Source organism: Astatotilapia calliptera, chromosome 9 (assembly GCF_964374335.1).
Source record: "Astatotilapia calliptera chromosome 9, fAstCal68.1, whole genome shotgun sequence".
NCBI lineage: Eukaryota > Metazoa > Chordata > Actinopteri > Cichliformes > Cichlidae > Astatotilapia > Astatotilapia calliptera.
Window position 1 is genome coordinate 8,818,165 of NC_137430.1, and position 24,751 is coordinate 8,842,915.

A 24,751-nucleotide genomic window follows, 5' to 3' on the forward strand; every position below is an offset into this window, starting at 1 on the left:
AACAAACTATCACTAAATCTAAGTAAAACTAAAATTTTCTTATTTGGGAATTCCCTTAGAAATGCACAAGTGCAGATTCATGTAGATGGTGTGGAAATTGAAAGAGTACTTGAACATAAGTTTCTTGGTGTGATTATAGATGATAAATTAAACTGGAAGTCTCATATAAATCATATACATAACAAAATTTCAAGAAGTGTCTCAATCTTGAGTAAAGTAAAACACATTCTGGACCACAAATCACTCCACATTCTCTATTGTTCCCTGATTGCACCGTATTTGAATTACTGTGCAGAGGTTTGGGGCAATACTTACAAATGTTCGCTATCATCAATCTTTATATTACAAAAAGGGCCATAAGGATAATCCATAAAACTGGTTACAGAGATCATACAAATCCACTATTCTTAAAATCAAAAATTCTAAAATTCACAGATCTGGTTCATTTTCTCACAGCACAAATTATATATAAAGCAATAAATAACCTGCTTCCTGACAATATTCTAAAAAAAATTTCTAAAAGGGAACGGGGATACAATTTGAGGGGGGAATTAAATTTAAAACATCCTCGTATCCGTACAACATTAAAAAGTTTTTGCATCTCTGTGTGTGGAGTGAAGCTGTGGAACAGACTAAGTAAAGATATGAAGCAATGTCCAAGCATGGCGCAGTTTAAAAAGCGGTTTAAGGATATGGTTTTTACAGGGTACAGGGAAAAGGTAGAGATTTGATAGGGTGTTCTTGTCTAATATTTTCATGTGTGTGCGGGTGCACGGGTATCTTGGTATGGGTATATATATATATATATTTGTAGGTTGTGTATCCTTGAGGTGTTAATGGGGTTATTGTAAATGTGTATATGTGCGTATGTGTATATACGTATGTATGGATAGATAGAAACATATATGTATATATATAAAAAAAAATAAAAAAAATTACACATAACATATAATGTAATTGCAAGGAGGTATTTCTGTAGTCTATTGATACTAGATAGTGGAAAAGGGGTGGGATTAAATAAGCTTATGCTTCTTCCTGCTCCTTTTTGAACATGAACGTTATTTGGAGTTGTGGTTGCTCGTTTTCCTTTTGTTTTGCTTTGTTCATTTGTCTCTTTTAATTCTATTTTGTTGTACTTTTTCAACATGTTCAAAATAAAGTTTCAATCAATCAATCAATTCCACAGGTGCGATTAATGAAAAGAATCTATTTCAGGTTCCCAGCATTTTACATGCCAACACGTGGTTTTCTGGGCTATTGTTAATACTGCAAGTGATAACTTGCTTGTGTTCTTTTCTTTTTCCCTTTATTTAGTTAGGAAGTGAAACTCTTGAGATTAAGAATCTCTTTTGCGATTATAAACACAGAAAAGGTCTGTTCCTGTCTGTACAAGCCACCTGTCTCATATGGGAAAGCTCTGTTTCCAGCTCCTATCCTCGTGATCCTATCCTCACTTTTCATCTGATTGCCACCTTTCAACCCTTATCAGTTCATCATATTAATGTCAAATCACTACTCGCAGCTGCTTGACACACAGATAAGAAACATGGCAGGCTTCCTTTCCAGTGTTTTTGTGATATATTGATGATCTGCATATTTCTGGCAGCTGATCCGAATAGTGTGTTTACAGTGTGTACACAACTACAACAAGAAAACATTACCTGTAATGATTATATCTATCCCCCTCACTGAAATGGAAACACTACACAAACCTTTACATAAACCCATCTGTGTTTTTTATTCATTTATTTGACAAGCAGCAGGATCATGTTTGTCTTTATATTTGAAAGTAGATACAATAATCAGTATAACATTTTATTACAATGTTTTCCTAACTTTAATACATTTAACAAAGAAAAAAATAAACACACAACAACGGCAAATGTGAGAAAAGAAAGCATTTTCTTTTAAAAGTGTCTCCAATTTTTTCTTTTTTCCTTTATTTTCTGTTGTAGTTTATCAGCTCTCCGCTCTCAAACAGCTACAGGCATTCTCTTTGACGCACACGTGCGTGGCACTGGTGATGTTGTAAACAGCTTAAAAATCAGAAAGTGGGCAGGGTTCGGGAGGAGAGCCTTATGAGTGATGATGACGTGACACGATGACTTTTCTTCTTTTCAAAGATGGAGGCACCGGTTTCGCTTTATTTTGCTGCACGGGGATCGGAGCAGACAGTCCAAAACCAAATGAATGAAGGAATCCGTTTCGTGTTTTAAACCTGTTATCAGTCAGTCAGTCAGTCAGTCACAGGGGCGGGTGTTTCTGTGGCTCGACTCTTCTGCTTATGCAACGTAGCTGTACTCATCTGCCGAGGTCTGGCTTCGCTCGATGTACTGCTTGTCGATGAGCACCTCGATGCACTTCTTGATCATGCTGATACTGGGGTTGAACCTGGCTTTGGACTGATTAATGACCTGGACACATGAAGTTTCATATGTAAGCAGAAATATAGATGATCTCAAAACAGGTAACCATTTAAAAACACTTATGCACATGCTAAATTTACTCCTCGGGCTTCCAACAGCCCTTCATTGCGAGCATCAATTCATTCAATCCAAGTAAATCCCTCTGACATTGACCTCAAAGACTTGTTGGCACGTACGTTTCTTTCTATCAACCTATTTGAGACAAAAGCTTCTGCTCACCTCCTGGATGAGGGCATTGTGCCGGAGCACCTTGCGGGCTTTCATGATTCTCACTATAGCAGCTTGTAAATACATTTTGCGGTCCTCGTCGACAGCGCTCCTCGTCTGCTCCATCTCCTAAACATGAGACAATTCAGGGGGCACGTTTTTAAATGTCAAACACACATGTATATACACTGCTCAGTTATCTTATAACAAAGCACAGAGACAGATCAAAATCTATTTGCCTGACCTGTGGTGTGTCTTTCTGCATTGACGTTGTGATCTTGAACTTAGTCCTTTTACTAGTGAAACTCATATTTAGTGAAAACGTCGACTCGGTTTCAATCTCCTCCTGTGAGAAGAGGGAAAGGATTCTGAATTTAAAACACTCTTGGTGCTTAATGGAATATTAGCTGAGCTTTGGGATCCACGTGATCCCACATGAAAGCTGACACCTTTTGTGAGTCGTGGTTGAGCATTTTGACGTCCAGCAGGGACTTTATTGTTTTCTGTAGCTCCTTCTCATTCATCTGCGTGCCATCCTGCAGCTCCTTATAGGTCACTGTTTGGCTGTTGTTGAAGGCCAGCAGCACAGCCATCTGGTAGGTGGTCACCATGGCAACGTAGGGCTTGGATAGATAGTTCATCTTTACTTCACCTGTGCAGGAAACAAATTACATTTGCATTTGTCAGTTAGCATGAGTCCAGCTCGCTGCTTGTTACTACCTTCATTCACCTCCGTGCATGCTTGTCCTGCATCCTCAACTGCTTATCTCACTAGAAGTTTGTTTCGAAGATTTCGCCAAACCATAATCATGCAACTTCTGGCATGAGACACCCATTTGCAGGTCCCATCTTAGTCTGCTCAAACTGATCTCATGGTACCACAAATGATGAAAATAAAGTCTACATGTGTTAAACGGGCTTTTTAACTGCACACTGGACAAAACCGAAACACGTCCTCAGCACAAACACAGGTCCGTCGACCTTACAGTGAGTGCAGAACCAGACTTATGGGATTCAACTTTAATCTCAAAATGCTAAGAGGAGCTAAAGTTTGATGTGTAAAGTTTAATATGTTCTTCAGAGATTATTACATACCACAAACGTCTCTCAAGTGGAGAGTGATAACTTTAAAATGATTATCCATCATCTTGACCCAGAATGGGTCATGGTCTGAGAGCATATGGAACCTGTCTGAAGTGAACTCTTGTTGAATAACTGATAAATCTGTTTACTGATGTCTGTATGGGTGTGTTCCTGTGACTATACAGCAATCAGGCATAACATTATGAGCACTAATAGGTGAGGTGAGTAACACTGATTTTCTCTTCATCATAGCACCTGCTAGTGGGTGGGGTATATTAGGAAACAAGTGAACATTTTGTCCTCAGGGTTGATGTTTTACAAGTGGTCCAAGGAATAAACAATAGTGAACCAGAGACAGAATCAAGGGTGGCCAAGGCTCATTGATGCAAGTGGTGAGCCAAGGCTGGTTGTGTGGTCCGATCCAATAGATGAGCTACTGTCGCTCAAATTATCAGTTCAAGAATGGTTTGTGGAGCACAACAACGAGTTTGAGATGTTGGCTTGGCCCAGATCTCAATCCAATCGAGCATTCGCGGGATGTGCTGGACAAACAAGTCAGATTCAATGAGGCCCCACCTCACAACTTACAGGACTTAAAGGATCTGTTGCTAACATCTTGGTGCAGGTACCACAGCACACCTTCAGGGATCTAGTAGAGTCTATGTCTCGATAGGTTAGAGCTGTTTTTGCATCAAAAAGGGGACTAAGGTGACACAATATTAGGCAGGTGAGCATAATGTTGTGCCTGATGAGCGTACACAGGACGTAACTTTACTTTATATTACCTGTCAAAATATAGGAGCCAATTCACTAAACTCTGGCTTCAAGGATTATTTGTCACCTAATGTACAATCAAATCACTGCTATGTGACAACTGTGGCTTGTTCTGCAAAGGTTAAAGGGATGTTTTCATGTAACAGTGACTCATGTTTGACGGAATCACTTTAATGGATTGAAAAAGAAAGTAAAGTTACAGATTCCGTGCACGATCCTAATGATGTATGCATCATTTTCACACATACATGTCCCACTTCCAGGGAAACAAATCTCTGACATACAAAAACATATAGTTTGGTCCTTCATAACAGTACTCCCGTTTCTGTTACGCTTCCTGTTTGTGCTGAAAATGGTGCCTTGTTATACTCGCATCTTGCATAATTCTTGTGTATTTGTGTTACCTGTGCAGAGATAGTGCAGCCAGGTCAACTTTCTCCCACTGAAGTGCTGATTATAGAACAACTCAAACTGAAAAGGGAAGGTGAAAACAAGGTTAGTCCAACAATGTGCTCCTTTGATCAGCATCACTCTTTGAGTATTATGCAGCGCTCCTCACCATCTGCACGCTCTTCTCTAGTTCTTGAGGGATGGCAAATGTGGAGGAGGGGACGTGTGTGAGAGGCCAGGCTCCAGCCTGCCAAGCGAGAGCATACACCACAACATTACAGATTAAAATGTGGGACACAGGCTAAAGTTTCATTGTGAAGCATTTGTGTTTACTGACCTGTAATACATAGATCTGGAAGCTGATTCCCAGGTCCACCACTGTCTCCTGTGTCTTGATGAAATTGTTGAACTTGTTGTTGAGGTCAGCACTCACGCTCATGTCTGTGTACATTCTGTGGAGTTTGCTGGTGAACTCATAGCCACAAGCTTGCTGCAGGGTAAGAAGTAGTATGAGCAGAGGTGCAGTAAAGAAGGCAAATGAGAAGCAAAACAGAGAACCTTAGGTGTCTCATACATCACAAGTCCAGCTGTGGATTTACCTTAAGTTTGTTGATCATGGCTTCTTCTGAATCCATTGACAACGATAAACCATGTATTAACCGCTTTGCTAGCATTCTAGCGTAAAACTGTAGAAAAGGAAAAAAAAAAGAGAGACAAACAATGTATATTTTGGGACAACTGAAGATATTAAAATGAACACCACTATTTTCAGCTCAAAATCAAACTTCAGGGCTGAGTTGTTATGTCAAAATGTGTTTTTTTCTCCTTTTCTAATACGCCTTCTTGTTACCTTTTGAAAAATGTCCTTGTCATCTATGTACTTGAACACTGTGATGAAGCTGGTCAGCTTGTCCTCCACTTCATTTTCTGTCATTCCTTTAGCAGACTTTTTCAGTAGATTGTCACAGTATTTCGCCAGCTGGACAGAAACACAAGGAGGGACATGACCTGGTCAAGGCATGGGGTACAGCACTGCGTGATGCTATGTGTGTTTGTGTCTATGTGCGTACTCACGAGTTCAGGGGCTTTGCAGATGGACTTGGGCTCCCTGAAGTTAACCACAGACGTCAAAGCCTGAGAAAGAGACATCAAATAAACACTGGCTGTCAAATGACTTGAATTGTGAGAGAAATGAAAATAAACACACACTTGTACATTCAATAAGACCGTGAGGAGTTTGATACCTTATCGAGGGCACTCATGAAGTGCTGATCTCCATTTAGAACTGTGTTAATGAGCTGAACAAATTTACTGTGAACTTCTAGCACTGACTCCACAAACAGGGTTGGCATCTAGGGAGGGGTAGCAGGAGAAAGACAAAGCAGTATAAGTAACAGACATTTTTAACGATAGAGAAAAAACAAACAAAAAATGCTAAAAACAATGGACAGCTAAAAATGTAAACGTAATTAAATTATTTGAGGGAAAAAGTGGGATCATGTATGTCAACTTATCAAATTATCATCATTTGCAATAATATTGATACCAACAGTGCCATCTTAGCCTCTTCCAGCACAACTTCACACAGCACTGCTACAGTCAGGCACAGATCCTCCGCTCACTAACAGCTAAAGTAGTTAAAATTCAAAAAACACTGATCGACAGTTCCAGAGGTCTGTAAAGCTCCTGTTTCGACAACACTGAATTAGTTAACAGTTAGTTAAATAGTTAGCACAAATGTTAACTTGGCCAGCTCACATGTTAAAATTAGCCATTTAACTATTACTAATTACTTGACAGTCACGTTAGCCACTTGTTATCATTAACGTAGAAACAAATAGACCACAGTTAGATACAAGATAAATAATTATTGCAGGTTGAAGGGGTCAAAGATTGAATATTGAGCTGTGACAGAAAGGATTACAGACACATTAAGAACCAGGTGGGTTGCTGGCTGTGCAGAGCAGCGGGGCAACTGTAGCTGAACTGAGCAGAGAACCCAGAGTGTGGAGAACTAATCCGAGCAAATAAAGAGAGAAACCGGAGCAGGGCAGCCAAATCGGATGGTTTCAGTGCTAAAGAGCAGAGCTGAGGATGTAAAGAGCTGTGGACTGAGGTGGAGCAGTGTGAACAGAGAACTTACAGTCAGATACTGACAAGATGACAAACTTGAACTTTTCTACTTTCACAATAATTTATTAAAATGTGTTTCTTATGTTTTTGTAGGCAGCTTTAAAATTCTTCGTTGTTTTATCATAACAAAGATCACACTTTATTCAAAGCTCACTTTTACAGAATGTTCAAACTGGTACTGGTATGGAGATTGAAATCCTAGTATTGTAAAACACTTATGCCATCGTACATATTAGTGACAATCTGGTTACTAACAAGTCAGATATACAATTTAACTGAACTTTAAGGCGACGAGCTTACTGTACTTTAAACCAAAGCATTTTTAAGCATGCAGTTTCTCATTGGAATGTCTTAGCTAATTACAGCGCTTCAGCTTTCATTTGCATAACACGCTTCAACCTCAGCATGTGTAGTTTTCAGTTTGAGGGTTTTAGTTTTGTTTATATACTTGATTCTTTACCTCATAAATAATGCAACAGTCCTTGGTGATCTGGTAATTTGCCATTGGTTAAGGTAATTCCTAATTCCTAAAGAAACATCTAAAGGTACATCCACAGAGGAAGAGATGGTTGACCACTACCAGGTATTCCAGACTAGTTTTCCTCTGATGCACTTTCCAATTTTTTTTTTTTACATGTCAATCAACTCCCTCTTTGCTGTCATTGGCAATTGCTTAGGTGTGTTGTATGTACAAGTAGAGACAGGCATACGAATGTAGACAGGTGTAATACTAACATTTTCCTGAGAGAGGTTACTGGTTCCTCGGATACCCTCATTGTGGATATGGACTTGCAACTCCTGGATCATATGCGGCAACCCATTAGACACGGCCCGTAACAGGGTGTACATGTTGGCCATGTCTGGACAAAATGACACAACGTTTCACATTACACAGATTTTCACATTAGAAGTGCGTACTTTGTGAGAGTGTATATAATTAATTTGGTGATAAACACTGTCTTCGAGCCATAAAACAAAACAAACAAAAAAACCACAAGCGGACGAACCATCTTTCTTCTCCTGCCGAATGATGTTCTGGCACTCCCCGTGTAGGAACTGCAGATGATCTGCCACCATCCTCTGCTGGCATTCATGGATGACTTTGGCGTAGGAGCTGGGGTGCAGGTACTTCCGACATCTCACTTCTTCATCTTTCAACCGTGCTAACACCTGCCACAAAAGAAAGATGTGATCAAAAGGGCAGGTAGCTTGGTTTCAAATCAAATACAGAAGAAATCATTTGTAGGTCCATGATTATCAGCACTTTAAAAAAGGAGATGGGTTTTATACCTGTACACCGTTATATTTTACAGGAAAAAATAAATATACACCTATACACTTAATGGCAAAACAAACATCTTAATCTGAAACACTCCTTAAAAGACGTTATAAAGCTCTTTCAGGAAACACGTAGCCGATAACAAAGAAGGACAAACAACACTTTTTCCTACACATAGTTGTAAACTGGGTCAGATAAGGAAGCACAAGGACACTATAGTACTATAGAGTCTGCTGCTGCTCTTTCGCAGTCATATCATATATTGATCTATCAAATGGGAATGCTTGACCTTGATGATGACCCTGTTTACAGGCTCAAGGGACAAACGTACAGCATAAATGTGATTACTGCAGTGACTAAGTGACAGAGAAATGGTGTCATGGTAGCAGACATGGCCCAGGAAATCCTGTTATCAGCTTTAGCGATTTAATGATATAGCTAATATTCACATTAAAACTCTTATGTCACCAGACTGACAGGAACTGATGAGTTGATATGAATAACCTGTGGATGGTGGTGCACACACATACACGCAATCATTCACAGAAAGATGCAGTGATAGTCATTAGAAATCCAAGAGTGACTAAAACCAAACCAACTGAGCTTCATTTTGACTTCTTAAACACAAGAAAGCTCAACAATATCAAGACGTTTAAAGCGATGCTCAACTACAGGAGCTTGTTCGCTCATGTTCATCCTGGAACACATCCAGCGTTCACATACTTTTACTATCTGTTGTCCATCTTAGCTTACCTTCTCCATATACTGTGAACAGTTGGATTCCTGCAGTAGATTGGAGGCTTCCTGTTTGTAATACTCTCCTGTTTTGGTCAGAAATGGCCCTTCAAAGATTTCCTGATAAAACTGCAGCATAGGAAGAGAACGTGGCATGCACAGGAGTTATCGTTTAATATGTATACACTGGTCTATGTAAAAGGCTGCTTCGTACTCCATGAAACACAAAACTAGTGGTATTCATGGCTGTGAAAGTTGGCTACATTGTTCGTATGGCGCAGAAAATATGAATCCTAAAAAACCCCCCACAAAAACAAACAAACAAAAAAATCCCAAAACAAAACTGTAGGAATTGGATGGCTGAGCTGTTATTTGTTGCCTCACCTTTAGTGGAAACTTCTTCTTGTACTGTTCAACATGAACAAAGGAGTTGATGACCCCATGGATTACTTTCTGGTTGGGATTCTCACCACAACGATCACTGTCAGAGAAGGGGAAGGTTTTTTGAAATGTTTAACTAAATTGCCTTGAGCTAAAATTAGCAGATCTCATTTTTTTTCCCTTAGCATATGGTAAATAGTTCATAAAGATCATGGATCCAGACTAAGGATGCCAATCCAGTACTTGAGTTTTTTTCTTTTCTTAGTGAGGTAGAGTTGCTCATTTCAGTTTAGTTTATATTATTATTGAAATGTTTAGTGTCCATGTTAGTTTTAGTCATCTGTTTAATCGTTAAAACATGGAGGGTATTTTTAAGGGGAAAGACTTATGAAACACGGAACAAGTATTACAACACTAACAAAACTATGTGAAAGCAACTGACTCATGCAGCTGGTGCCAGAAGTTTACCTACACTCACCATGAGCATGAATGTCATGGCAATTTGGGGCTTTTAATGATTTCTTCGAAGAGTTCATTTTCCAGGATGGAATGACTGTACATCTTTAATGACTTTCAAAACTAAGAGTTGCACAAGTTTGGATTAATTTGGGATTTTCTCTAATTCACACATGGTGGAAAATATCCACACATTCACTTAAATCTTTCATTTAATGGTGCCGTGCTTTCTAGTTAGCGATTGAGTACAACTGACTAGAACGTGTCGTTTTTCCTTCTTTCTTTCTCAGACTGCTGGCTTATTTTTGGTTCCTCGGGTATTTAAAAGTAGAATGAGAGGCAGAGTCTTCCCTCTTCTGTGGAACCAGCTCCCAGTTTGAATTCGGGAGACAGACACTCCCTTTGCTTTTAAAATTAAACTTAAAACTTTCTGTTTTGATAATGCTTACAGTTAGGGCTGGATAAGGTGACCCTGAACCCTCCCTTAGATGCTTGAGGCTTCCCATGATGCACTGCATTTCTTCTTCACTCAAATCTTTTCATTTTCCATGTGTTTATGCACCACTCTGCCTGTCTTTTGTCCCATCTCCCTCCCTTTACCCCCAACTAGTCATGGCAGATGGCTGCCCCTCCCTGAGCTTGGTTCTGTCTTAAGTTTCTTCCAGTTAAAAGAGAGTTTCTCCATTTCCCACTGTTGAGGGTTTTCACTGTATTATTGTAGATCTTTACCTTACAACATAAAGGGCACTGAGGCACCAGAGGAATATAATTGAACTGATATGAAATAAAAAGCCGGGACTGTGCCAGGAAACAAACAAACTGAAATGAACTCTCTGAATTCTGCCAAAGAGAGTGATCAGAATCCAGCCAGAATCACGTCAGAAGCTTGGTAATGTTGCTGACAGCTACCAAAAGCATCTGGCTGAGGTGCAACTTGCTGAGGGACATTTACCTAATATTAGTGCAGGTTTGTGTAGTTCAGCCTGCAGGTATATTTTGGAGAAAATCCTAAATAAAATCAAACTAGTGCACCCAGTTCTTATTGGTTTTATAAGTCAGTAAACATGTATGCCTTACAATGCTTCAATAAAAGACTGTCATTAAAGATTCGCACTTAAATCTTCTCAGGCATATTGTGCTGACACATTTTACAAACTTCCCCAAAAGACAGTTACTCTATATAGGGACTGGAAGACAGCCACTACAGTAACTGAACTCAAGGCCAAATGATGGAATAGATGACAGCAAAAATATTTACAACAGACTGTTTTTGGCAAAAAAAGAAAAGAAAAGAAATTTTTAGAAAAGAAATTAGAATAAACATACTTTTTGATTTCATTTAGCAACATCCGGATGAGGACAGCCTGAAGAGGCTCGATCATTAGCTTCCTCCACATATCTAATGCCAACTGCAAAGAAAAACAAAAAGACAGCATATTAGTTCTGCTTCAGCACAGACAAATCCTACATCTAGAAGGGTAGTGAAAGGAGAAATGTAGGCCTATGCAACAGAACACTGATACTGAATCCTGCCAATCTGTCCATTATAAGCACTCCCCTTATCTCCATCTAATATAATCCCAGCACCCATTGAAAAATAGATGTGCAGCAAAGGTTTTTATGCCAATGCTTAGTACCTCTCCGATCTCCATAAGCGGCTCATTCATGTCCACTCCCCCGTAGCCATACTGCAGGTCAGCTTCTGTTAGTTTGTTCTTCTTGATGAACTGAGTGTTGAGGTACCTGAACAATGTGGGGAGATATTCAAGATGTTTAAAGCATCGCAAAGATTGGAAGGAGGAATAAACACAGGCCTCATGTTTTCTGAAGAAACACTAAAATGCTGCTGACAAATGCATCCCGTTTTCATTCACTCATAGACGCTGTGTGTTACTGGTATTGTTTGGTTAACCTCTTGGTTGCTCACTCTGTGGTTATTTATCTCAAAATTAATGAGTGAAACACAATATCCAGACAGTAATCAATGCTCCCATTATATTTTGTAAAAGCTTTTTTTAGTCTAGTTGCACTTTCATTATTTATTATTTACGAAAATAATGACAAGAAAATGATTTTAAAAAGGTTATCAACACTAGTCAAACACATTAATAATGCTTGGTGGTCTCACATAACAGGATATGCTCAGAAAGATTTGTTTATCTTTGGATCTGTTAACCAACATTCACAGTGATGAAGTTTAAGAAATCCAGATCCTCTGGCAGTGTCCACTGCCCTTTACATTGCAGAAACTGAAGCTGAGCTTCATTTACTTGTTCAGCCAATTTGCTCTGACTGAAAAACACAAAAAAAAAAACAAAGAAAAGAACTGAAAAACTGTAGATTAAGTAATTAAACTACAATCAAAGCAGCAATAGTACTTTGTGTAGTCAAAAGTTTTTGAATTGTTCCACAATTTGTTCAAAATTGTTTTGGGGGAATGTTAAAATATTAACAAAGCGTTGGTCTTTTTAATGTGCCTATTCACATTTTCAATACCCAACTGTATCATCTACTCTTACTGGTAGCAGTTTATAACAGATACATTTGAGTACTGAGCAAAAATGAGTTTGCCCTTGTGTTCTGTAATGTCTATGAGAAGAACAAGATAACAGTAAATGAGTCAGTAATAGTCCAGAGTTAACACTTACATCAGTGGAAAAGTTTTATTTATTTACCAAGTAGTACCAAACACTGCTACAAGGACGTCTCAGTTTGTAGTACAACTAATTTATATGACAGATAATCAAATTCTGAATGCATTTGCTATTAGGGAGGATTCATATGTATACGCTGCTTCAGGGAAATTACTCACCATAATGTTCATTTCTTATTAATTTTGATGTAAATCGATAAGCTGGACAAGCAGCTACAACACTCTTTCATTACTCAAAATGATTTGACTAGCTGGCCACAAGCACTTGAAGTGCTGAACTTTTCTTAACGTTTCAGCACTAGTGAAGCCACAAGTCAGTCAGGAAGCTGAATGGGAGGAAGGAGGATTGTAGCCTGAGTTGCGTACAAATGAATGAATCCTTAGTATTTGACAAACAAAGCAAAAACTGAGTTAGCACAGCAGGACAACTTCCAGACAAACTGACAACTGCTTTCAAGCTCTAATCCATGATGGCTAATTTAGTCCACCTTAAATAGCGCACAGCTATTATATTATATTTCACAGCTGTGCAGCCTGCCTGTGACATTCGGCCTGTTTTCTCTCATTCACTCTGACTGTAAGTCAACCTGCCAATATACCAGCTAGTGTTGAGTACCAGTAACTGCTGGAGAGCAGAACTGTAGAAATAAAATAGTCATTATTGCTGTTGTTGTTCTTTTTTTATATATATTTTGGGGCATTTTTTGTTCCTTTGATTATAACAGGATAGTTCAGAATTGCCAGGAAAGCTGAGAAAGAGAGAGAGGATAAGAAGACGCACAGCAAATGGCCTGAGGTGGATTTGAACCCAGAACTCTGCAGCAGTCTTACAGCTCATCAGTCGCCTGCTCAATCCAGCAAGCTAAACTTACAAGTTAACAAAGTCTGTTCTGATTCAGTCCAAACTGAACGCAACTACACATGTATTTCACAAATTGATGTGTTAAGAATAATAAGCATCTCTCTTCGATGCTAACAACTGAAGAAATTCACTACTAAAGCCAAGCGCCTTACTTTCTTCTCTCTTGCTTGGACCGACATAAATTACAAAAGCATATGTATGCACAGGGAGTCTGGTGGGTAGCACGCATAAAAATAGATCTAAGAGCTCTACAAGGGAATATTGATTTAGAGTGAATAAAGACACACCGAAAGCCTCTTGGCACCTCACACAACGACATTCAAAGTAATATTTTAAGGGACAAACTAAAGGCAGGAATACTGAGCCTTGTAAAGGAACAGAATTAGTACACTTTGCATTAAGGAACGCTAAACAAACAAGTGGACTTGACAAACACAGAAGCCTGGGTGAACTCATGCCTTCAGTTAAAAGTGAATGTGAAACACCGACTACAGACATGCTTATGGTTTGAATCAGGCAACCTCAAACAACAGAGGCTATACAAACATTTTGTTTATAGATAAAAAGAAAAAAAGGCTGGAGTAAATTGTGTAAATCAACTCTGTGACTCACTGATATCAAATTGAAACACTGAAATTACAGACACACAAAAAAGCAGAAATGTTACCTGTACAAGCAGTCCATGTAGTCGGCTCCTTTACTGTACTCATCCCAGTATCTGTGGTACATCACTAAAACCTTCTCCTCTGATTCCAGAACTTTCTGAAATACACACATAAGCGTGGCAGCTTTAGAGGAAATGCGATGTGATAAGCAAAGAAAAAGCACAGAAGAACTTTTGCTTACCTTGTACAACTGACGAACATGGTTCTCAAGAAAGATTTTGGTCTCTGTGTATAACTTTTCACCTAAAGGCTCTGGGTATGCAACACACAGGGCATAGATGTCACTGGTGACAATGTTCAGGAAGAATGTGAGGGATGTAAATATAAACACATTTGCTATTAAAAATGAATAAACACAAATGTATTTTACAATGACAACAATGCTTTGGCAAATCTGTATTTACACTCAAACCCAGTGCTGAAACTTTTTAAAAAAATCTCATGTTGCAGGCTAAATTGGTTAAACATGAAGCGAGCTGGTAAAGTCTCAGATTAGTCTCAGATTTAGCCATTCTTATATTTTGCACAACTCTGTTGCTTGTGAAGCTCGCACACAAGAATTTCACTCACATGTACTGTATCAGTGTACCTGCACATGTGATGTGACAATAAAATTGATTTGATTTGATAAAGGATACGAGAACCTATCATTCCAAGTGGCTCTTTCCACATAGTCGAGCATCACCACAGCCTTGATTGTTGTCAGTAACTTGTTCCATGTCTCGTCAAAATTTACCATCCGTGGCTTTAAGGACATTGTACAGTTTCTCTTTTAGCCTAAGAGAACGACAGAAAAAAGCACATGAAAAGAGGAGTGTGCAAAGAGATTTTAAAAAGGAAGAAATAAGGGGCTTAGTTCCTGGCTTTCGTTTCTTCATTAATGATGCAACTGTGTACTTTGCTTTATATATGACAGTAACAGTCAACTCAGCCTCAGTAGCAATGGCAACATAAAAGAAATCATGGCAAGGTGTATTCTCTCGACTGTTTATTTTTACTTTCACATGAACCATAATACAAATACGAAAACAGCATTACTCTTAGGGCAAAATTTATATGTAGACAAACAAAAATGAGTGCAACACCATCAGCCTGTTCAGATCAGTTTGGCAGCAACAGATGAAATCAACAGAATAGACAAGTTCACTGTGTCATTATTAGCGGTCAAACTTGGTACGCACTGGTGTCAGCATCACGTAGCAGACATCCTTAAGCACGTTACCTAGCAATATTAGTACCAGCTTCTAGGGTGTGCGCCGGTACCATCACAGATTACATGACCAGAAGGTGAAACTGGGCCCAGTGTTATTTCTTGTCATTCATATCACTTAATTTCACGTCACAGAAAACACTACTACATCATCAGCCACTTCACATTTACAGATGTCCGACATACAAAACGAAGCATTATTAATAAACATTCCTCTCGTAGTCGCGCTTAACGTAGCTAAGTTAAGGTTACTAGCTAGCGGAATGCCAATCCCAAAATAGGATGGCGAGCTAAAAGGCTAACTAGCTTCTAGCAAGCTAACTTCTTCCTGCTCAAGTCCGCACAGTTTTGGTGAATCAGCTAGCAGTCGGCTAGCAGCAAGCTAACAGTAGCTCAGCTATCGCTAGCAAAACTGTCATCTTCTTCACAATTTTCCCACATTTACACTGACAGCTCGGCAGAACACGGTGCTGCTGTTAAACAAAACAGTTCACTAAGGTCGAGCGAGGACTCCTGGATAGTACTTACCTCTGTACAGTAATTACTTGTTATAAAACTCCGATTTCTCCGCTGTCACAGGCTTGATTTGTCTCACTTACAGGTCTTCCCTACCTCTTGGATTATACCATTTTGTTAGATGCCGATGTATTATCAAGATGGGTGATAGTCATAAAATATACTGTTACCATTCCCTGTGGTTACTTGTATTGAATAATAGTTTAATACTTTAAATAATTTATTCCAAATCTGTTTGTAATAAAAATAAACCCCTTAAATCAACATCACGAGAACACCCATTTAAAATGGTATCGCCCAAACTACGGCGACTGCTTAGGGATTGACCATCAAAAATGTCATATTCTTCATATTCTCTGGGTTATCATCGGAAATGTTTTGGTATTAGAAAACGTGTTTTTTTGTTTGTTTGTTTGTTTGTTTACCTTAGGTCTCACAAATATGCAGCACCTTTACCAGGCAGCTCAAGAGCCAAGCTCCAATTTCCCTCGAGATGAATAAAGTATGATCAATCAATCAATTCTCACAGTAAAAGCCGACACAAACCTGATAATTGTGGAAGAAAATTAATCAAATAAAACTTGTAAACTGTTTGAAAATGGCGTTATCTTGCACTTGATAGGTTTACGATACTAACAGCTCAGTATTCGAATAATAACAATTTCAGTTCGTACTGAGCCAATCAACCAATCAGAATGGGCAAGAGAAAAAACACACTGCCTAACGGGCTCACCGATACACACACACGCCAAAAATAAATAAATAAATAAAATAACTCCGTCAGTTAATCATCATCATCTACTAAGGTAAGAGTTTCTTTTAAGACTCATTCACACAAATACAGCATTGTGTACATACAGGCCGTACAATGTCGGCACAATATATTTGTTTACTAACAAGTTCTAGTTCTAGCTAAATGCTTTACATGTGCTAAGACATCAGTTAGTTGCCAGGACGCTTGACCAACATGATATTGTTTTTTACATGACCATTTAACATCTTTTTACATTGGTTACCAAATATGTGGCAGCTGATCGCAGCAAAAGGTTATTGATATGAAACAAAATCTCAACTGAGCCAGTGTCTGTCGTCCACTTTTTGTTCCATTTTTGTTAACCAAAATCTGGCACATGTTACTTACAGGGCAGTGTAAAAGTCTTTAGGTATCCCTCTTTTCTTTATATTTTACTTCCAATAAGGGTCTTTCAAAGTGTTTCTTTGGTTGCTTTTTGAATTCATTTTCAATTTAGTCTGATAATTAACCTGATAATTTTCAGAGGATTTTTTTAACCTATGAATGATGAAGAGGTGAAAACAGCAAAAAAAAAAAACAATTTGAAACTAGATATTTAGACACTTTTTTATTTGCACTCCAGTAATTTATAACATGTATAATAACATGTAAATTGGTCCCATTTATGAGAAAAAAACAAAATCCAAAATACAGATATAACACAGCTTGACAGGAATAAAATAGCATTTTTGGAAAAGAGCTAAAGAGCTATTAGCTGAAAATTTAGCATTGCTTAGCATAGCTCAGCATGGTGCTTGCAGTCTTTAAAAAAATGATACTGCAAAATAGCAAACAGAAGAAGAAGTGGAAGGGTGACTGTCAAAAAGCCATTCTTAAGATAAGAAAGGTTTGCCAAATTACATAATAACTGGACTGTGACATTAAAAGCATACCTGGATTGAAAAACACAATGCAACACTAACAGTCATGGATTGGCCTCCCCAAAGGCTGGACCTGGACATTATGGAAGAAGCATCTTGACAGGGAAGGGAACAAAAAGAGAGAAAAATAAAAAGACAAGCTTTGAATATCCTTTAAGAAGCCTGTTCGTGAAAATAACTTTTTTCTTTTTTAATTTTGCTTATATACCGTATTTCCATGCATGTTTAGACACGTTTCAGTAAATCACTGCAGCCATTCCCTGTTTTCCAAGAAAAATACAAAGAAATGAGGTGTGGCTCAAGACTTGATTTTCACAGTACTGGATATCTTACTGCAAACCACACGCGATACTTCAAACCCCCGATTTGCATAATGCAAAGCTGAACACTGAGGCTAAATAGAGAAGTGGTTCATAAACTCCAGGAACTGGTTGAGTCATCTCTTCTGGGGGCTTGACTAAACCGTCACGTCATATTTTACTAAAGTGCAATATCTCTAGAATCTAAGTACATCTAAGAGGTGCCAATGTGGCAATGGTTTCCTCATAGATGCAACTCTCATTTCATTTTCTTAATGTGAGTAACGTTACCTTCTTCTGTTTACCCCAGGAACTAGCACAAACAGGTGATTTACGATTGAACCAGTGCCTCTCAGAATGAATCAAATGAAGACAGATGAGAAATATCAGCTGCCTGTTGACCAGCAAAAGAGCTGCAAACAGAACAGTAAGCATGCCGCGATCACACAGTTTACAAATCACTATCACACTCCAGCTAAACAACATTACCATCACATGAGTTCAGTACAATTAGAGCAGATAATTTGAACCTGTGACATCTCAAACTGCTAATATGTAATGGGCTTTTTTACTATCCCAGATGGGCTTTTTCAAAGAGTTCCTGCCACGATAATGCCTAATAAGGTAGAGAACCTGCCATCGATGGCTATGACTAGGACACAAGCACTCCAGTATCCATTAAGCACTTCTCTTCAGTGCTGTGGAGGGATCCAGAATTGGGCACTGCACCCCTATACTGCGTATTCCTTACCAGGTAACCCCTTATTTCCAGATTCATGTGAGTGTTTTTGTGTCAAAAGCAAAAGTAGTGACAGGATGGTGCTGCTTCCTCTGGATTCCTGCAGTTTTTTTACATCTCTGTTATAACAAGAAACAGATATTAAAGAGGGGGAATGTTCGTGCTGCAACTGATAAACAAAGCAGTGATGCATTAAACCTCAGCTTTTATTTTTTAACAGGCACTCCGGTCAACTTCCAAATCCGTTCACAGATGCTGGCATCAATTGCCACGGCCAGCACATGCACACCAAGTCCTCCACCAGAAACCTGTGAGTACAGCAGAGATGCTCTCAATGATATGCTATCACTTCTAGGTAGCAGCTGATTGCCCTTGTGCTGCTGCTGAGTTGCTACACTGGGTGACTAAGAACTGTAGAAGCAAAAACAGGCATTTCCTACACGAACTGTATAAATGCCAGAGGACAATATTAAGCTCCAGGAAAACCACACACTGTTTGTTATAGTCAATATAAGGCCCTTGTATGTAGTTACCATCTATGAGACACATCAGAATTGACTATCTGATAATATTGTATCCTTTCTGTTGGTAGATTTGCATACTCTATGCTCACTAGGGATTGGGAGCATAAACTCATCAGGAAAGTGTTTACTGGGGAAGCCAAAGGAAGTTGTCCCATCACCTTTTCTGTAACCAGCCTTTGTAACCGGCATTGTCTACACTTTTCAGAGTGAGGAAAGCTACCTTTTTCACTCAGTTTTATATCTTCCATCCATCTATGCACTTTCTGACACTTATCCAGGTCCAGGTAGGAAGAGCAACAGTCAGACATCCTTCTCCCAAGCCACCTCCTCCAGCTCTTCTGGGGAGATCAAGGCTTTCCTAAGCCAGCTGAGGAATGTAATCTCCCCAGCATGTTGTGGCTCTGCCCCCATGACTCGTCCCACTATGATGGCTGGAAAACCTCACGTAGATTGTGGCTAGGAAGCATCTCAGTAAGATGTTGAACCACCATAACTGCCTTATTTCAGTGTGGACGAGTAGCAGCTCTACTCTGAGTTCCTCAAAAATGACCGAGCTGCTATTGCTAAGGCTGAGCCCGGCCACTCTCCTGAGGAAATTTCCACTGCTTGTATCTGTGATCTCATTCTTTTGATCACTAGCCACAACTCGTCACCATAGGCAAGGGTTGGAATGTAGACCAACCTGTATATTGACAGCTTTGCTTTCATGCTTAGCTCTCTTTTCACCACAGGTAGAGCATCCGCACTACTGCAGACACCTCGCCAGTCCATCAACTGACCAATCAGGTTGTCTGAGTATTCAGTTAGCATAAGCCAAGAAGTTAGCTAATGCTATAAAAACTATCACAAGCAAACCAACACAAGTGACCAAATTTGACTAGCAGAAAACTGAATTTGATAATGCACTATTATTATGTTCAATAAAGAAAACACTTGAAATCCTTACCATTTGTTTCAGAAGAGAGTTTTATATAAGCAAAAGCTTTTTTTCCATTTTCCACCGCATTCCAAAGCTATCACACAGCAATGTGATTGGTCAGTTTCCATGTTGATACTGGACCAGCATTATTATGATGATGCAGGAACAACACCAATAAGAGAAAATCAGATAGATCAGTGTCTTTATATTTACGTTTTTATCTTAAATCATCTGAAAGATAGATGAGATTCAAAGTCCAGCAGATAGGTTTCATTATTCATAGTCTATATTTGGCCTCCATACCAACTTATACAGTATTCAAATTTTCAGCCTGTTTCTCCGATTCTCTATTCACTCTTTATTCTCCGCGCTACTGATGACTTACCACCCTGCAAAATTTGCGATGATCTTGAAATATGATGCATTTCCAAAAGAGCATAAAAAGAAAGAACAAACTCCACCTCGAGCCGAAGCATGTTTATGTACATCTCTCTGTGTGTTAATCACATAATGATCCAAAGTTGGACAGTGTAAAAGTCCATTTGAATACTTAACACTTTAGCTTTCACTTCTCTCACTGTGTGTTTTTACAGTGAGGTTGCAAATTCAACTTAAGTCAAGGATCTAAGTGCTTCCTCCACCAGTAACTCCCCGCCAACTCAAATGACTGAGAAAGTAACAGAAATTTGGGAGAAATGCACACGTACAGACGTCATCAAGCTTTTACATCATTCCAATTACTTAGATCATACCTCTGTGATGCCTGCAGGGGGAGCCAACTCCTTTAGCTTGGGGTATGGAAGGTGCTGTGGCAGAAGGAGGAGAGCTATTTATATTTGTTCAATCGATAACTTTATCGATATCAGTAGCCTGTCTATTTACTGTATAGATCTAATTTGAATAAAAGTACAAATGTGAAGATTTGACATAAAATAAGAGTTCCTATCACACACTGGTGACTTTTTGTTCTGCTTTGAGAAAGCAGGTTTTCAGTATTGCAGTCATACTTTGTGCTTTCAGCTGGCTGTTTGCTTCGGAGCTGAAGAGGCGCTTCAGTCTAGCTGATAAAAAATTCCTCTCCAAAGACAAACAGCAGAGCCCCTGACTCATAGCACTGTGTCGGGAGAGAGCAAACCATACTGTTGACATCAGGAGGCCAGTGATGTCATGGTGATGTCAATGCCTCTAATTGTAAATTGCACACACACAGCTCCACTGTTGGCCGTGGTAATGTTTCAGTGAGAGAGAAGACTCTGAAAGGGGCAGTTTCTCTTGGAAAAGCTGGGAGCGTATACAGTATGGCTGTGACTGGGGATGAGACAGAAACAGGTATGTCTCTTTTATTACCGGATCTTTGTGAGAGTGCGTTTTCAGATTGTTGTTTTGTTGGACTGTCTCTTTAAGAGTTAGTGAGATTCGTGAGTTTATGGTGAGTGGGAAAATTCACAGTTAAAATAAGTTAGAAGCTTTTAGACTGAAAAAAAAAAGATTATTGTGATGCTTGCTTTTTTCTTCTTTATATGTTTTCAGTCAGTTTTTCCCCAAACCAGCTCAGTTAAGATCAGTAACTTCCTCAAAATAACGTCACAAGTAGGGTCCTCTGAGAAAAGTACCGGATGATCTGAAAGAAATAGAGATTATCCTCGTTTTCCACGGTCAGCTGCATCAAGATTGCTCCGGAGGAAACATTTTCACAGGATCTGCCTGTGTCTCTCTGTTTCTCTGCCTCTCTCTCTCTTTGTGAAATGCTTCGGCGCTCTGCCCACTCAGAGCACATAGCAGCACCGGCTGACGTCACTGCTCTTCCTGGAACAAGCCCCCCAGCAGCGACATGCACATGCACCCAATGAATAAGATGCACACTGACGTCAGCTGCTGGCCACACTGTGATTACATACGGCTCTTTTCGCAGTTCCAACATGTCAGAGAATTAATGAGTCCTACTGGTGCTGACCAAACAATGAACAGAAGGAGAAGTGGACAGGAATGGCACCGTCTCTCAGTGTCTGTTTCTCTCGCAGCATCACACGCTGGCTTGATTCGATAAGATTTTGTCAGAATACATACAACCGAGTCACTCATGCTCTAATTATTTCTGTTTCTTATTATAGCGTTAAGCAACATACTGGGTGAGCGTGTGATAAAACCATTTAAAATCTGAATTCTGTTTAATGGGAACTTGCAGTTACAACGCGTTCCAGGATTATTCACGCTGTGCTTTATTTTTGTCGATCTAAAATAAATAGATAGCATGTTGATGTTGAATAAAAATGTGAAAATTAGATTATGATTTTGGGTTTGAAAGAGGCCGTTCCACACTACCAGTTTTAACTCTTTACCCCTTTGAATGCCTGCTGGTCTTTATTGACATATACTGAGGTGTCAAAAGTCATCACTAAGGGTACAGGTCGTGAAATTCTGTCTTTATGGGGAAAAGAGTTAAAGATGTTGCTTGTTACTGGATCTCTAACTCCAGTAGCTCTGATAGCAACTGTAGCTACTCAACCAACTGCAACAAAAGTCTTCCGGCTTTTGATTTAATAATTTAAGCAAGCGAAAAATTTACATTACATAACAGCTGATTCCTGCCATCAGTAAGTGTCATCTTTCATGAGTACAGCCTTACTGTGTTGCCTTACTGTGTCCATAGGAATTAAGAGGGTAAGTAGCAGTAAGCTGCTGCTAATCAAATGATGTAACAGGCAGATAAAGTCAGGCAATGATTACTTAAAGTTCTTGCTGCTAAAAGTGGTTCTGCAAAGCTACTCAATCAAGTGTCATACTGAACTTTTATTTTACATGAAAAACTGCAAAATACAGTTTCATTAATAAACATTCTGTCTATTAAGGATGTAAACTGTTAGCCTAAAACGTATGACCAAAGCTCTGAGTCTGATGTGTTGTTTTGCGTCTCCCTAGGTACCCCTGGTGACCTGACTGGCTGCCAGCTGCGTAACCCCACCTCCAGCCTCCCTCAGGGTGTCGCAGGGCCCAGTGCTCACAGCTCCCAGAAACTTATAGAGGATGCCTTACAGAAGAGGGAGCTGCGCTTGATGAAGAACAGGTATAGAGGAGTGCTTACATTCATTCTCTTGGACAATATAACCCAGATAATAAGGCATTCGTGCCAACACAGTAACAACAACAATTTAAATAATCCAGTGTCAGCTGGATAGATTCAAAGTATATCCTTGGGGAATATATCTTCTCTCATTCCTGCTGTGTCTGTTGTATAATATACAATCATCTGCATGATAATACATGACATGTCCATGTAATAATAAGTTTTATAGCACGTCATTAGTTCACCACATAATTCCCCTTCATCCACACTCTTTATCTTCTAATTCTTATTTGTCCTCACGTTACCTTCTCTGCGTCCTGTGTTTGGTGTGTGGAGTGAGTTGTCTCACATGGAGGTTAAAATGTCAAATTTTGTGCGCATATATACGTATACGCGTTATGTGGATAATAGTGATTTGCCGGTGAGCAAACAGAGTACTCTACATTGTGCGTTGACTATGTGCTTGCTGTAAACAGCTGTTTCCAATGCCAGCTTTTCTTGGTTGTCTTTTTTCCTGCATTTCTTCCCTACACTGTGCTTTTACTATGATCGGCTATTTATCAGTGAATCGTTGTTTACTTTGTAAGATCCTCCTTTGGTTGGCTGTGATGTAAAAGACCTAGCCTGGAGGTTTTTGAATGGTAACGCCTTCAAAAAGATAATCATCTTAACCTTTCGTGGTAGGCTTTTTGTATGTGTTGTTCTCAGATTAACAGCTTTAATGAGTCCTCTGTTGTCCACTGCTTCCAGGGAAGCTGCCCGTGAGTGTCGGCGGAAGAAGAAGGAATATGTCAGGTGCCTTGAGAATCGCGTGGCCGTGCTGGAAAATCAAAATAAGACTCTGATAGAAGAGCTTAGAGCCTTAAAAGACATCTATCGTCACAAAGTGGAGTGATGGGGAATCGGGATTGTGTGGACTGTGTCGGTTTGTTTCTGTGGCCTATCTTGAGGACTCTGTGTACATATACACGCACTCCAACGAACACACACCCTTTGTAGTTGCTAATTAAATGTGTTTACACAATGATGTCGGTGTTTCAGGCTCTGAATTATCCATGCACCAGCAGCAGCTGAAATATGCAGCTTGTTTCAGGAGATATCAGTGAGTATTTGTGAGCCAGGCTTCTAGAGGAAGTAGGCCCTATGTGGATCAGAATGTCCAACAGCGGAGGTTAAACCTGAACGTGTCAGCAATGGCTTTGCGTTACCTTAACCGCATTGCTTTACAATATTATGATGTGGGTCTGTTCAAATACTCCATTAATTGGTAGTCTTTGTGATGGCTTTGTTTGGAGGACTGTTCAGGGAGAAAAATGCTGCCAGAAGCCAAATTTTCAAATATCAGGGTTCATGTGATCTTCAGGGCTTCACAAAGTTTGTGGGGGTTTTTTAAATTTTGTTTGATTTTAGAAGGTCCGATGCCTCTAACCAGTGGCATTATTATTTATTCGGGCAGGTTTTGCTGCACATTGTTCTATATTTTTGGGATATTGCAGCAGAGCTGAGTGTATGTTTAGAAAAAATATCTGTTTTTGATACATTTGCATTAACTTGTCGTTTCCTTTTTTTGTTCCCTTTGCATCTGTATCTGTGATTAAATTTAACACTCTAGTCGTGAGACAGTTGCTCATTTGTTTTTAATGACATATTAGCTGCTGGATTCTTGGTGTATCATTTCTCCTCTGCAGCACGTTAAGAATCGTCAGAACCCATGTGAAGGCCTTTTGGAATGTTTTCACTTCAATAAAATTCTCGTTCAGCC

The 24,751-nt window shown here is 39.3% G+C and overlaps 2 protein-coding genes across 4 annotated transcripts; one reads left to right on the forward strand and one right to left on the reverse strand.

The window, feature by feature from the left end:
• Positions 1–1,713: 1,713 nt before the first annotated feature.
• On the reverse strand, positions 1,714–16,334 carry cul2 (cullin 2). 2 transcript variants are annotated; one of them, XM_026180134.2, is made up of 21 exons: positions 16,196–16,334; positions 14,683–14,821; positions 14,226–14,328; positions 14,047–14,141; positions 11,502–11,607; positions 11,191–11,273; positions 9,412–9,508; positions 9,046–9,156; positions 8,021–8,183; positions 7,749–7,873; positions 6,125–6,232; positions 5,955–6,014; positions 5,731–5,859; positions 5,480–5,566; positions 5,218–5,370; positions 5,050–5,127; positions 4,895–4,961; positions 3,083–3,285; positions 2,878–2,979; positions 2,646–2,762; positions 1,714–2,414 (listed from the first exon to the last, which is right to left on the reverse strand). In XM_026180134.2, the coding sequence occupies exons 2-21, from the start codon at positions 14,799–14,801 to the stop codon at positions 2,283–2,285; spliced, it is 2,238 nt and encodes a 745-aa protein (XP_026035919.1). In that variant the 5' UTR covers positions 14,802–14,821; positions 16,196–16,334; the 3' UTR covers positions 1,714–2,282. The 2 variants fall into 2 exon arrangements, with proteins under 2 accessions (XP_026035919.1, XP_026035918.1); XM_026180133.2 differs by lacking the exon at positions 16,196–16,334 and adding an exon at positions 15,783–15,918.
• Positions 16,335–16,449: 115 nt separating this feature from the next.
• Positions 16,450–24,751, forward strand: LOC113029908 (cAMP-responsive element modulator). 2 transcript variants are annotated; one of them, XM_026180924.2, is made up of 6 exons: positions 16,450–16,576; positions 18,054–18,170; positions 18,324–18,497; positions 18,703–18,792; positions 22,845–22,989; positions 23,740–24,751. In XM_026180924.2, exons 2-6 carry the CDS (start codon positions 18,101–18,103, stop codon positions 23,882–23,884), a joined length of 624 nt encoding a protein of 207 aa, XP_026036709.2. In that variant the 5' UTR covers positions 16,450–16,576; positions 18,054–18,100; the 3' UTR covers positions 23,885–24,751. The 2 variants fall into 2 exon arrangements, with proteins under 2 accessions (XP_026036709.2, XP_026036710.1); XM_026180925.2 differs by lacking the exons at positions 16,450–16,576; positions 18,054–18,170; positions 18,324–18,497; positions 18,703–18,792 and adding an exon at positions 21,098–21,254.